Here is a 13,895-nt window from a genome sequence, read left to right on the forward strand (position 1 = left end):
ATAAGGATGAATCATCTGAGATTCAGGACGGAAAAAAACCCCAAAAACTTTTACTCATGAACCAATGCACAGTGAGAAACACCTAGACTCATATAAACATATAGTACATTTATATTTCATATGTTGAGTTTAATGCACTTTACAGATATTCCAAATAATAATCAATTTAGTGTACACAACATGCTCTGTATTCTATGAATTTGACTCTAGTGAGTCAAACTAGTGTTTTGTACTGTAAAGGACAGGACACACTCAAATCTTCCTCTTGCTTTTGTTGCACATCAGGTGAGATATTGTGTATTTCATGAGCACCTAGAGTGTTTGAGAATGACAGATCCACTGATTTCCCAGGTAAGGTGCTTGCTTATACGGTGCCCTCCAGAAGAATGGGAACTGTAAAGTGAAATTAGTTATTTTTGCTATATTTGGATTTTAGATTTAAAGATGAGTATTAGACAAAAGTACAGACAATCAACTTTCATTCCATGGTACTGTAGTTACTTGCATATCCATCCAGGTATATGCATTTATCATTTTACAGAACCTGCTGTTTTTGTGTGAAGTCCCCCCTGTTTTCAGCTGTGCAACAATAAGGAATACATTTTACTATGTGGTTGCATAGCCATTAAATACAATACCTACATCAATTCTATGACCGATTAAAATCCCCAATCATTTCGTACTTTCTTCGATAATGCCATTTCAGGCCTTCACTGCAGCTGCTTTCAGTTGTTGTGTTTCATTAATGAAATGCATGCTCGATTGGATTTAAATGAGATCGGGCCAGTCAAAATATTTTCCTATTGATGAATGCTTTGGTTGTGTAGGCAGTGTGTTTGGGGTCTCTGAATTCATTCTACCGCTGCCGTCCTCCATTACATCAGTAAAGCCGAGTGAGCCTGTGCCCAAGCCACGAGGCTACCTCCTGCATATTTCATCATGGGCTGTTTGTTCCTCTCTCCACACTTTTGAACTCTATCGGCTCCTCTCTCCATTTTTCTGGGGCGCAATTTTAATCTGCAATTTTATTCTTGCTGTAATTATATTCTCAAAGACTTGTGCATACAGTGGCGTGTGATAGTTTCACCTCTGCCCTCTGAGACTGCTGGGCATGTCACTGACCATTGTTTTATGGGTTTTTTATGCGGTATTGCCATCTGTCCATCGTCTGCTGCAGTTATCTTCTTTGGCTGGCCAGTGTTTATTTCTGAATCCACCAGTAATTTTCTTTTATTTTTTTTATTTTTTATTTTTTTTTTTTTTACTTCTGCTGTACTTGATATATCCAGTTTGTATGCTATCCTTCTTAATGAATTCTTCTATCCTCTCTGCATAGAGGTCAGTTGATTTTCAGCCATGCTTAGTCATCTGGTCTTCGTGATGTTGCATGCCTCTGACTGCAAATGTAATCACCACAGATGAAAACAAAGGATAGAGCCCACACTGGGCATTCCGTACTCTTTTAATCCTGAACAGTCGAGGCAAGAGGAAACATCTGAGCAACAGATAACGCCTGTCAGTCATCTGTTATACCTTTGCACAGCTGAAAACGGGGGACTCAACACAAAAAGCTGTTTCTGTAAAATGGTACAGGCAAGGGGTTCACAAACATTTCTCTGATGTGACCCCAAATGGATGTTCACAAACTTACACCACCCCAACATCTCACCCACACACACGACCCCAACACCCCACCCACACAACCGACCCCAACACCCCACCCACACACATCTTGTGCCAAACAACACCCTTTGGCCACGACTATATTGGAAATATGCCTCAACCTCTCCTACCTCATTGCTTTATTATAGTTGGGTTGTTGAACATTCAGTGGCCTACATTCACCTATTTTAAAGAGACAAAAAATAAATTTGATCTTTTTTAAGTTTTCCGGCGACCCCATCTTGAAATTGAGCATGGGGTCCTGACCCACAGTCTGGGAACCCCTGGTATAGGCCTATAGAATTTAGCAAATTTCACTGTACCATTCCCATACTTTTGGAGGACACCATATACCCTCCAGGCTATGTAGCACATGGCAACGTATCCCTTTAAATAAGGAATAGCCGAATCAATGCTTTGGATCATTCTGCCGCAGGCAGTATCATCACTGTCAGAAGGTTTACAGGTCATTTTCCAGCTTTCCTCTCTCGCATTCACTCAGTTGCTCCACTGCCACCTCTAATGCATGGCAGAAGGTTCTACCAGCTACAGCCTGTATTAATTATATTCCATTGGAAGGCAATTTGCCTTTGTTGGCAGTTCAGCTCAACTCTCCCTCTCACGTTATTCTCCTACCAGTCAGGTTGCTGCATTGTAAACAGCAGGCATCTCTGCTGGGGGCTGTGTTCTCCATCTGCTAGCAGAAGGTGGTTGGGCTACAGCTCTACAGCTGGTGATTGAAATCTAATCCTCAGTCATATAGGCCTGTGTCTTGGTTGCCTCAAGATAGTTTTCCCTTTCTTGTGGACAAGCTGCTGCGTCTCTGCTGTTTCTCAAACTGGTTTACTAGTTAGCTTATTTTGCCCCTTTTTTTAGGCAATGGTAGCCATCTATAGTAGGTGTGAAAAGTGTTATTATTGCGCTATATTACGAACAATTACTTAAAAAGATCAAATTCACTTTAATTTTGGTCGCACGACACTTGTCGAAAAGGTACCGCAACTACGCTTCATCAGTTTCAGACGGACCATTGGTAAAGTGGCTTGAACTATTTCGAATATGGAATTCCAGCTAACGGTAGCTGCTGGCTAACGGTCCAGCGGTGTCCTAGCAACATATCCTGCCCATGCTGACAACCGCAGACTCGCAATGGAAAACCGCGGTAAACATCTTAAATGTACTTGATAAATGAATATATAAAACTATTCTGATTAACGCTGGCGATAAATGTTCATTATCTGTCTTGGTAGATTGCTAGTTGCCAACTTTCAGGGCTGTATTAGTGTGCGATTAAATGGCCCCCTCCGAAATAAAATCGCACTAACGAGATGTAAAGTTAACGTTAGTGTTCACTGGTCATCCGTGGTGTTTGACAGCTAACGTTAGTTACTTCGAAAATGTTATCCGGTCCTAACTACACATTCCAAAATGTTATTGGAAATATAAAACCTGTAGGCTAATCTCATCTGATTAATTTTGGATTAATTTAGTTCCCGTTAAGTGAGACAAGTATATTCAAGAATTCAGGTGAGAGTGTGGTTTCTGTTTGTTTTGTGTAAATTAGCTAACGACGTTCACACAATCGGTTCTCATCCTCCAGTGTAGATGCCCTGGTGTAAAATCCAGCTGACCATTTTAAATAGCAGCTACCAACTGTTTCAAAACATAGCTTGAGCTAGTCTAACTGGTCAACCAGCTACCAGCTGTTTTGAAACCTAGCTTGAGCTGTTTTTGTCACTAGGGTGTACATCTGGCGTGTGTGTGTGTGTGTGTGTGTGTGTGTGTGTGTGTGTGATTTTGTACATTGAAGCAATCCAAAATGTCATAATTTCATATTGTTGTAATCAGATTATGCCTATTTTTAAAGCAGTATTAGGCAATCATCTTATGAAAAGTCTTATGAAACCATTTTGAAAACGCTGGCGCTGCCCACAGAGAAAGAGACTCACCACCTCCACCATGTTCTCCATGCATGTTGTTGTGAACGTGCATCAACATTTCTTTCTCGACAAGCAGGATTACCAGTTTACACACTGGTATAGCTACATTAAAATGCCTGCTGCAAGACACAACTTGTCATGTCTAGGAGGACAGCCATTCTAGTTACCTAGACTCCTTATGTTACATACCACCTCCCTGTTAGCTGTGCTCCCTCCCTGTGTCCCATACCGCCTCCCTGTTAGCTGTGCTCCCTGCGTCCCATACCACCTCCCTGTTAGCTGTGCTCCCTCCCTGTGTCCCATACCACCTCCCTGTTAGCTGTGCTCCCTCCCTGTGTCCCATACCGCCTCCCTGTTAGCTGTGCTCCCTGTGTCCCATACCACCTCCCTGTTAGCTGTGCTCCCTGTGTCCCATACAGCCTCCCTGTTAGCTGTGCTCCCTGTGTCCCATACCACCTCCCTGTTAGCTGTGCTCCCTCCCTGTGTCCCATACCACCTCCCTGTTAGCTGTGCTCCCTCCCTGTGTCCCATACCGCCTCCCTGTTAGCTGTGCTCCCTGTGTCCCATACCACCTCCCTGTTAGCTGTGCTCCCTGTGTCCCATACAGCCTCCCTGTTAGCTGTGCTCCCTGTGTCCCATACCACCTCCCTGTTAGCTGTGCTCCCTCCCTGTGTCCCATACCGCCTCCCTGTTAGCTGTGCTCCCTGTGTCCCATACCACCTCCCTGTTAGCTGTGCTCCCTCCCTGTGTCCCATACCGCCTCCCTGTTAGCTGTGCTCCCTGTGTCCCATACCGCCTCCCTGTTAGCTGTGCTCCCTGTGTTCTATACCACCTCCCTGTTAGCTGTGCTCCCTGTGTTCCATACCACCTCCCTGTTAGCTGTGCTCCCTGTGTCCCATACCGCCTCCCTGTTAGCTGTGCTCCCTGTGTCCCATACAACCTCCCTGTTAGCTGTGCTCCCTCCCTGTGTTCCATACCGCCTCCCTGTTAGCTGTGCTCCCTCCCTGTGTCCCATACCACCTCCCTGTTAGCTGTGCTCCCTGTGTCATATACCGCCTCCCTGTTAGCTGTGCTCCCTGTGTCCCATACCGCCTCCCTGTTAGCTGTGCTCCCTGTGTTCTATACCACCTCCCTGTTAGCTGTGCTCCCTGTGTTCCATACCACCTCCCTGTTAGCAGTGCTCCCTGTGTTCCATACTGCCTCCCTGTTAGCTGTGCTCCCTCCCTGTGTCCCATACCGCCTCCCTGTTAGCTGTGCTCCCTGTGTCCCATACCGCCTCCCTGTTAGCTGTGCTCCCTGTGTCCCATACCGCCTCCCTGTTAGCTGTGCTCCCTGTGTCCCATACCGCCTCCCTGTTAGCTGTGCTCCCTGTGTCCCATACCGCCTCCCTGTTAGCTGTGCTCCCTGTGTCCCATACAACCTCCCTGTTAGCTGTGCTCATTCCCTGTGTTCCATACCGCCTCCCTGTTAGCTGTGCTCCCTCTCTGTGTCCCATACCGCCTCCCTGTTAGCTGTGCTCCCTGTGTCATATACTGCCTCCCTGTTAGCTGTGCTCCCTGTGTCCCATACCGCCTCCCTGTTAGCTGTGCTCCCTGTGTTCTATACCACCTCCCTGTTAGCAGTGCTCCCTGTGTTCCATACCGCCTCCCTGTTAGCTGTGCTCCCTCCCTGTGTCCCATACCGCCTCCCTGTTAGCTGTGCTCCCTCCCTGTGTTCCATACCGCCTCCCTGTTAGCTGTGCTCCCTGTGTCCCATACCACCTCCCTGTTAGCTGTGCTCCCTGTGTCCCATACCGCCTCCCTGTTAGCTGTGCTCCCTGTGTCCCATACCGCCTCCCTGTTAGCTGTGCTCCCTGTGTCCCATACAACCTCCCTGTTAGCTGTGCTCCCTCCCTGTTTCCCATACCGCCTCCCTGTTAGCTGTGCTCCCTGTGTCCCATACCACCTCCCTGTTAGCTGTGCTCCCTCCCTGTGTCCCATACCGCCTCCCTGTTAGCTGTGCTCCCTGTGTCCCATACCGCCTCCCTGTTAGCTGTGCTCCCTGTGTCCCATACCGCCTCCCTGTTAGCTGTGCTCCCTGTGTCCCATACCACCTCCCTGTTAGCTGTGCTCCCTGTGTTCTATACCACCTCCCTGTTAGCTGTGCTCCCTCCCTGTGTCCCATACCACCTCCCTGTTAGCTGTGCTCCCTGTGTTCCATACCACCTCCCTGTTAGCTGTGCTCCCTGTGTTCTATACCACCTCCCTGTTAGCTGTGCTCCCTCCCTGTGTCCCATACCACCTCCCTGTTAGCTGTGCTCCCTGTGTTCCATACCACCTCCCTGTTAGCTGTGCTCCCTCCCTGTGTCCCATACCACCTCCCTGTTAGCTGTGCTCCCTGTGTCCCACACCACCTCCCTGTTAGCTGTGCTCCCTGTGTTCCATACCACCTCCCTGTTAGCTGTGCTCCCTGTGTCCCATACCACCTCCCTGTTAGCTGTGCTCCCTGTGTCCTATACCGCCTCCCTGTTAGCAGTGCTCCCTGTGTCCCATACCGCCTCCCTGTTAGCTGTACTTCCTGGGCCTGAGCCAGCTAGCGTGTGTGCAGTGCTGCATCAGGAGCAGTTCAGGGAGAGTGTTCGCTGGCAGAACGTGGGTCGGGCAGCGCAGGGGCACAGAGCTGGAGGAGAGCACGCGAGGGAAAGTCCCCAAACGGGATTCAGACCCGCCGTCCGTCTGTCCGTGAGCCCCCGAGAGCCCTCTGACCGACCGGCGGTATGGCAGGTAGGGAAGGCGGTGTAACGGATCGCCAATGAATATTTCATCGGCCTCACCTCGCCCAGCCGGGACGCCGAAGCTTCGGGTTTCGCGGCGAAAGCTCATCCGACCCCCCTCAGTCTCTCCCGCATTCTCAACACGGGGCGCACGCCCCCTGTTTTGCCACCCCCCTCCTCTCCTCACCTCTCCGCTCCTCTGTCCATTTTCCCTGAGTCATCTTCACCTGTCATTAACCTTCATACATTTTTCACAAGGTTACCACCTGCTACATTAGTGTCCATCCTTCTCATGTCATTCAACGGAAGTACACATTTAAGCCTCTCACATTTCGGTTAGAGAGATGCTCATAATTTGCATTGTGCAAAAATGTAATTTAATTCATGAGCGTGGTGTCTATTTGTTTGATAATGTGAGGCGGTAGCGGTCTGAACTGTCTTTGGGAACGGTGTTGCTGTAAGTGCACTCCAGGGCACTACGAAGATTGGCTAACTGATTAAAAACACTGTGCTGTGCTCTATCCTAGCTTGTCTGGGTCTTAGTTTTTTCTTTCCGTTCCGGAATGTGTTCAGACTTGCAGAAAAGGGTGTTGTGTTGTTGTTGAATCCTTTGTAGAGAATACATTATCAAAATGATGCATGTATACTGCATTTATACTTTTATAGTATAAATGCAATGTTATGTTGACAACTAATTGTCAGTTCTCTGGTGGTTTAGCCTAATCTTTATTCATGGTTGGTTGTGGTACTATTGATTTCAAGGTATAATAATACTGGCTGATTCAAATCATGTCTGATGGCCAAATATGCAATATTGGCATATATTTTTGTCTATTTTCATTCACCGAGCAGATCACAGACCCAGATGAATGCAGTCCTTGGGCCATAATGCACTCTGATTATTTGAGTTTATTCAGTATGAGATGAACCCATTATGAGGAGACTAGCTATGTTAAAATGAGCTGTGCCATGCCTTTAAAATAAACATTAAAGCAAACACTGCATTCCACTGTAGTTAATTATCCTTTTCCAAGCTATCCCCAAAAGGGGATGTGTGATGCTGGAAAGAGGCAGATGGGAATCTGTATTAGTCAGATTTTGGCATTGGTTGTTTTAAATTTTCCTTTTGGTTTCCTTCCCTGTGGCGTCCATAAATTAGGTCGCAATTACTAAATGTAATATTGGACAGGCTTTTTGGGTATCGGCTGCACTTAAAAATATGAAAACGCACCATATAACTCACCGACTAATGCCTCCGGTTTATGTATTTATAGTTATTGTTTTTATATGGAAAACCCAGTATACAATGCTTACCCCAAAAAACATATCAAGAAATAAAAACAAAACTTTTGTTTATGATGAAATATATTCTGCTAACTACAGCTAAGAAAGAGAATGTAATTGCTGAAGCTTTGAATACTCTTGGACTTGGATTGGTCTCGATCTGATCTCATAGTTAAAGGCACATTTTCCATCTTCTTCATTTTTGGGAACTCTCAAATCGGCAAACTGTATTTGTGAAGAAACATTGTAACAAGTTTCCATAAATATAATAAAATGTGAATATTTTTTATTTTTTCCTTCACCAATACCATTTGGTTAGTTCAAAGATAACCATAATCACCACAACAAACTGAACGTGAAGGGAAAGGGTAAAGTTAGCACTTAGCATTCAAGTCAAAGCTAAGGCCTGATGTCGACAGCAAACTGAATGTTAAGAGAAAAGAAGAGTTAGCGCTTAGCATTCAACAGTGAGCCAAAGCTAAGGCCCAGTTTTAGTCCAGGCCTTGGTCCAGCTACACTGGGCCTGCTGGTAAAATGGAGAAATGGTGTCGTGTCTTGGCGTCTTGGTGGCTGACGTCCCCCCCCCCCCTCTCCCTGCGACCGCAGATGACAACCTGTCGGCGAACAGCACTATGGAGGTGGACGACCGGCTGTCTCACCTGGAGCAGCGCGTGCAGCTGCAGGAGGATGAGATCCAGCTGCTGAAGGCCGCGCTGGCCGACGCCCTACGCAGGCTGGGCTGCTGTGAGGAGCAGGGCCAGGGGCCCGGGAGGAGGGGCCCGCCCGCCAAGGGCGAGGGGTTGCTGCACGCCTGTCCCAGCGTACACCGGACTGCAGGAGGTACGTTCTGCATTCGCCGTTTGTGAAAAACTCTCTGGACCACTGATGGGTGCTCTCCCATGTGAAATGCTCAGGGAACAGGGGGCAGTGTGTGGCCTAGTGGCTAAGGTACATGACTGGGGCCCCGGAAGGTTGGTGGTTCAAGCCCCAGTGAAGCCACGATAAGATCAGCGCAGCTGTTCGCCCATTGAGGCCCTTAACGTCGCATTGCTCCAGGGGGGATTGGTCCATAATTTGTCTACGCAACTGTAAATCGCTTTGGATAAGTGCGTCAACTGTGATGCAATAATGCACAGTTTTCACTGTTTTTTTAATATACTGTATAAGTCAAAATATCATCACAATGATTTCTGATTTGTCACTATCATTTAGTAAAACATACTTATCAATATTCTTACAATAAGCATGGTTTTTACAGACCTTTTGCATATGTGGTAGTCCAGTGCTCTGGCTGTGTGTGGGCTCTGGACTTCAACTCCCATCATGCTTTGTGTGATTCCCATCATGCTTTGTGCAACTGAACTCACCCCAGCTGAAATAGAACACAGTGTTCTTTATTTTCGGGTCTCAAGTCCCATTGCATGGTGGGGAGGGGATGGATTCATTGATCCAGAACCCTGGAATAAAGTGGTTTGAGAATGACACGCAATATTCTTATTTCAATTTAATTCAATTTACTTTTCACAGGAGACTATCACAAAGACACTTTACAGAGTAACACAGAAGATAATTAAACCTATCAGCTTAAAGGGTAATTCACTCTAGATCGGATGTTTATATGCCTACATAATTGTGAAACATTTTAATCCACGCCCTTATTTCAGCATGTATGAAATAATATAGTTTTGGCGTAAAAAACAGGTAGAAAAGTGTATTCTCCTGCGTTCTGCAGTCCACTTTGTTGTGATATCAGCGTACCCTTTTCACGGTGCCTCTACGTCATATAAATGTCAGTCAGATATCCAGTGGGAAAATTGTTGATGCCCACAAATTTGTCATCTTCCAACTTGGCAAGCCTGCTGTTACGGATCAATACTACACAGAATACTGCCAGCACCTGATTGGTTAGAGAATACTTCGCACAAATGAGATGGTCACACCTACTCCACCGACCCCAGAATGCATTTTTTATGAATTGTGTAGTAGAGAGGGCCAGGCTGAAATAGGCACTGGCACAGCTTGGACCTGACCTGACTGGCGCCCATCCATGCTCTAGAACCGTGCCTATATTTGTTGAGCCACCTAACAGCCCCATATGTCTTTTAAAGATTTTTTTATTATACATGACAGTTAGCATTTCTGTTTGAATGTGCTTCTCTAATGGCCCGTCATATTTGCATTAGTAGATATTTTTTTCCATCAGCACAACATCCTACATCAATGGTGGTGTATTATGCTGTGACACGTTACAAACATGCCCCTTAAATTATTTATGTTGACATTACACATTCATGGTGATACGAGGATTTCAGGTTTAGAAATACCTCACTGTACTTTATGTATTTATATATACAGATCCGTCAATGTTCGTAACTGCATAACTCCTGTAGCTTCTTAGACATATTTACAAGTACTTGTGTAAAATAGCTTAAACATTAGAAAGAAGTGGAAGATGATGAAAGAAAGATCTAGAAAAGGCCTGTACAGGTCAAATCTTTTTCCAAACTGCCACAATCCAACTCTTTATTCCATGCAGTCTTTTCTTTGTGTCAACACTAACTTTAGAAGTGTATTTTTATGGTGTGTACTTGAAGTCCTGGCTGATTTTAGTTTCCTCTCTCTCAAACGATGCCAGTCCGTCAGCTCCTCCAGGCCTTGCCCTCCAAGCCCCACAGCAATGGCTACCTGCCCCAGAAACAGCTGGGAGGGTTCCCATCCTCGCCCTCGTCCCCGAAAAAGGAGGTGCTGCTGTCAATCAAAAGGTTTGTATGCTAGTCATTCTGGTTCATAAGAAAAAAAAGGTAACCCTTTATTTCACAGCCTGTTAATTACCTAATTTACTGGGCAATTAGCAGGTGTAATTATTTGGTAACTATTTTGTTTTCTGATGTAAGTACTATGAACCGGGCTGTAAAGCATATTTTCATAGTACTTATCATGTTTGTTTCATGTTACTTGAAATCAAAATGGCTACCTAATAATTACCCAAGCAGCTGTATTTACCCAGTAAATACTAGGTAATTAACGGGCTGTAAAAACAGATCATTGCTGTGCTAATGTCTTGTAGTTATAAAGCTCGCAGGTGCTGCATTACCAAGCTTTGCCTGTAGATGTCATTGTTGCATCGTTTGAGCTGCAGATGTAACCTGAACTACATAAATGGCTGCTTGGGTATTGACGTGTGTCCGTCGTAGCCGCCATCTTTTTTGCCGTCCCATTTCTCCTCCCCCCCCCCCCCCCCCCCCCACCTATGAATGACATCACAGCTGTCTGCTGCCACACGGCACGGGCCCCTCCCGTAAGCTCTTCTGAGCAGACGCGGTCGGACCGTTACGGTTTAACGGAATCGCTCGGTCTCACCTCTCTCCTGCAGTCGGTTCCACTCGGCGCCCGTGGTGATTAGGTTAAAGGGCGGTGTGTGAAGCGGCACGGCCGTGAAATGCGGCGTCTCCCCGTGGACTGGGACACGGGAGGGGACACCTGTGCTGACGCTGTCCGCAGTGCCTGGTCCTCTGCAGCAGAGGCAAACCGCTCGTGACACCCGGCTGCAGTCGACTGCAGTAATTATGTAGAGTTGTTATCCCTTCCTCGGTCGGTATTACTCAATTGCATCTCAGCTTGGCCGGCTTTCAAGTGCATTTCTGTTTAAGAGCTTGTGGGTGCGTGTGTTTGTGTGTCTGTGCGTGTTTGTGTGTGGGTGTATGTGTTTGTGTGTCTGTGCGTGTTTGTGTGTGGGTGTGTGTGTTTGTGTGTCTGTGCGTGTGAGCAAGAGAGGCAAGTGGCGTGCGTAGCTTGGTGTGTGCGTGTTTGTGTGTGGGTGTGTGTGTTTGTGTGTCTGTGCGTGTGAGCAAGAGAGGCAAGTGGCGTGCGTAGCTTGGTGTGTGCGTGTTTGTGTGTGGGTGTGTGTGTTTGTGTGTCTGTGCGTGTGAGCAAGAGAGGCAAGTGGCGTGCGTAGCTTGGTGTGTGCGTGTTTGTGTGTGGGTGCGCGTGTTTGTGTGTCTGTGCGTGTGAGCAAGAGAGGCAAGTGGCGTGCGTAGCTTGGTGTGTGCGTGTTTGTGTGTGGGTGTGTGTGTTTGTGTGTCTGTGCGTGTGAGCAAGAGAGGCAAGTGGCGTGCGTAGCTTGGTGTGTGCGTGTTTGTGTGTGGGTGTGTGTGTTTGTGTGTCTGTGCGTGTGAGCAAGAGAGGCAAGTGGCGTGCGTAGCTTGGTGTGTGCGTGTTTGTGTGTGGGTGCGTGTGTTTGTGTGTCTGTGCGTGTGAGCAAGAGAGGCAAGTGGCGTGCGTAGCTTGGTGTGTGCGTGTTTGTGTGTGGGTGTGTGTGTTTGTGTGTCTGTGCGTGTGAGCAAGAGAGGCAAGTGGCGTGCGTAGCTTGGTGTGTGCGTGTTTGTGTGTGGGTGCGTGTGTTTGTGTGTCTGTGCGTGTGAGCAAGAGAGGCAAGTGGCGTGCGTAGCTTGGTGTGTGCGTGTTTGTGTGTGGGTGTGTGTGTACATGGGCATGTGTGTTGCGTATGTGTGTGAGCAAGAGCGGTAAATGGTGTGTGCAGACTTGGTGTGTGTGCGTGTGTGCGTGTATGCATGTGGTGTGTGTTTTTGTGTCCATGTTCGTGTGAATGAGTGTAAATGCGTGTGTGAACGAGGTTCGGTGTGTGCAGGCTTGGTGTCTGTGTGTGTCTTTCTGTGTGTGTGTGTGTGTGTGTACACGTGTGTGTGTGTGTGTATGTGTGTGTTTGTGTTGTGTGTGTGTACATGGGTATTTTTGTGTGTGTGTTAAAGCAGAGGGACAGAGTGCTTGGGTCTGCATATCTGCCACTCCCGATTACTGTGTAAGTGTACGTGTGTGTGTGTGTGTGTGTGTGTGTGTGTGTGTGAGCGAGGCTTCATGTTTGTGTGTGTGTGTGTGTGTGTGTGTGTGTGTGTGTTTCTGTGTGCATGTTTGTGCGTGTGTGTGTGAGTACTCATGCGTCTGAAGGGGCGGTTTGTGCATCCGCGCGTGAGGTGCATGCAAGTTTGTTCTGTGTGTGTGCATACACGTGTGTGTATACCATATGTGTGCGTGTATCTGTGTGTGTGTGTGTGTGCGTGTGTGTATATGGGTGTTTTTGTGTGTGTGTTAAAGTAGAGGGGCAGAGCGCTTGGGTCTGCATATCTGCCACTCTCGATTACTGTGTGAGTGTACACGTGTGTGTGTGTGTGTGTTTGTGTGTGTGTGTGTGTGAGCGAGGCTTGATGTGTGTTTCTGTGTGTGTGTGTGCGTGTACCTGGGTGTGTGTGTGAGCGAGGCTTGATGTGTGTTTGTGTGTGTGTTTGTGTGTGTGCGTGTACCTGGGTGTGTGTGTGAGCGAGGCTTGATGTGTGTTTGTGTTTGTGTGTGTGTTTGTGTGTGTGTGTGCGTGTACCTGGGTGTGTGTGTGAGCGAGGCTTGATGTGTGTTTGTGTGTGTGTTTGTGTGTGTGCGTGTACCTGGGTGTGTGTGTGAGCGAGGCTTGATGTGTGTTTGTGTGTGTGTTTGTGTGTGTGTGTGCGTGTACCTGGGTGTGTGTGTGAGCGAGGCTTGATGTGTGTTTGTGTGTGTGCGTGTACCTGGGTGTGTGTGTGAGCGAGCACTCATGCATCTGAAGAGGCGTCATGTGCATACGTGCGTGAGGTGCTTGCAAGTTTTTTGTGTGTGTGTATACCATATGTATGTGTGTGTGTCTGTGTGTATATATGTGTGTTTTTGTGTGTGTGCATGCACATGTGTGTGTATACCGTATGTATGTATGTGTGTGTCTGTGTGTATCTGTGTGTATATATGTGTGTTTTTGTGTGTGTGTTAAAGCAGAGGGACAGAGTGCTTGGGTCTGCATATCTGCCAATCCCGATTACTGTAATCTGGTAAAAGGCGGACACGAGTCCCTCATAAATGGCCCTGCCTGTATCTTTCATTCTGAGCAGTAAGTGCTCTTTCCTCTGTCCGGCGCAGAAGGGAAATGGCAGAATGAGGCTCTGTGTCTGTGCAAATGTACTAAAGCCTCTTTCATCCCTACTGTAATATGGCTTCAGCTTTCTCCTCTAAGCGTAAGGTAATCACTAACTGTCGCATTCAGTCATGCCGTTTCTCATTCCACCTTTCTCTCGTGTTCTGTCTCTCTCTTTCCCTCTTCCTTGCTGTCCTGTACACCCTTCCTCTCGTAACTGCCACTCTCTCATATTCAAATTATGCAAATGCTAGTTCTAGTTTCTCGCGTTGCCGGAGTGCACCATCAATGTTAACAGCACGAT

The 13,895-nt window shown here is 47.2% G+C and overlaps 1 protein-coding gene across 2 annotated transcripts in view; it reads left to right on the forward strand.

Moving 5' to 3' along the window:
• eml2 (EMAP like 2) overlaps window positions 1–13,895 on the forward strand; it is a 38,261-nt gene that overhangs the window by 1,980 nt on the left and 22,386 nt on the right. For both annotated transcript variants that reach the window (XM_061216988.1, XM_061216986.1), the window contains exons 2-3: window positions 8,245–8,478; window positions 10,274–10,400. In XM_061216988.1, coding sequence (XP_061072972.1) covers window positions 8,271–8,478; window positions 10,274–10,400 — 335 coding nt within the window. In that variant the 5' untranslated portion in view covers window positions 8,245–8,270. The remainder of the gene's footprint in view (window positions 1–8,244; window positions 8,479–10,273; window positions 10,401–13,895) is intronic.

This window comes from Conger conger, chromosome 13 (genome assembly GCF_963514075.1).
Source record: "Conger conger chromosome 13, fConCon1.1, whole genome shotgun sequence".
Taxonomy (NCBI): Eukaryota; Metazoa; Chordata; class Actinopteri; order Anguilliformes; family Congridae; genus Conger; species Conger conger.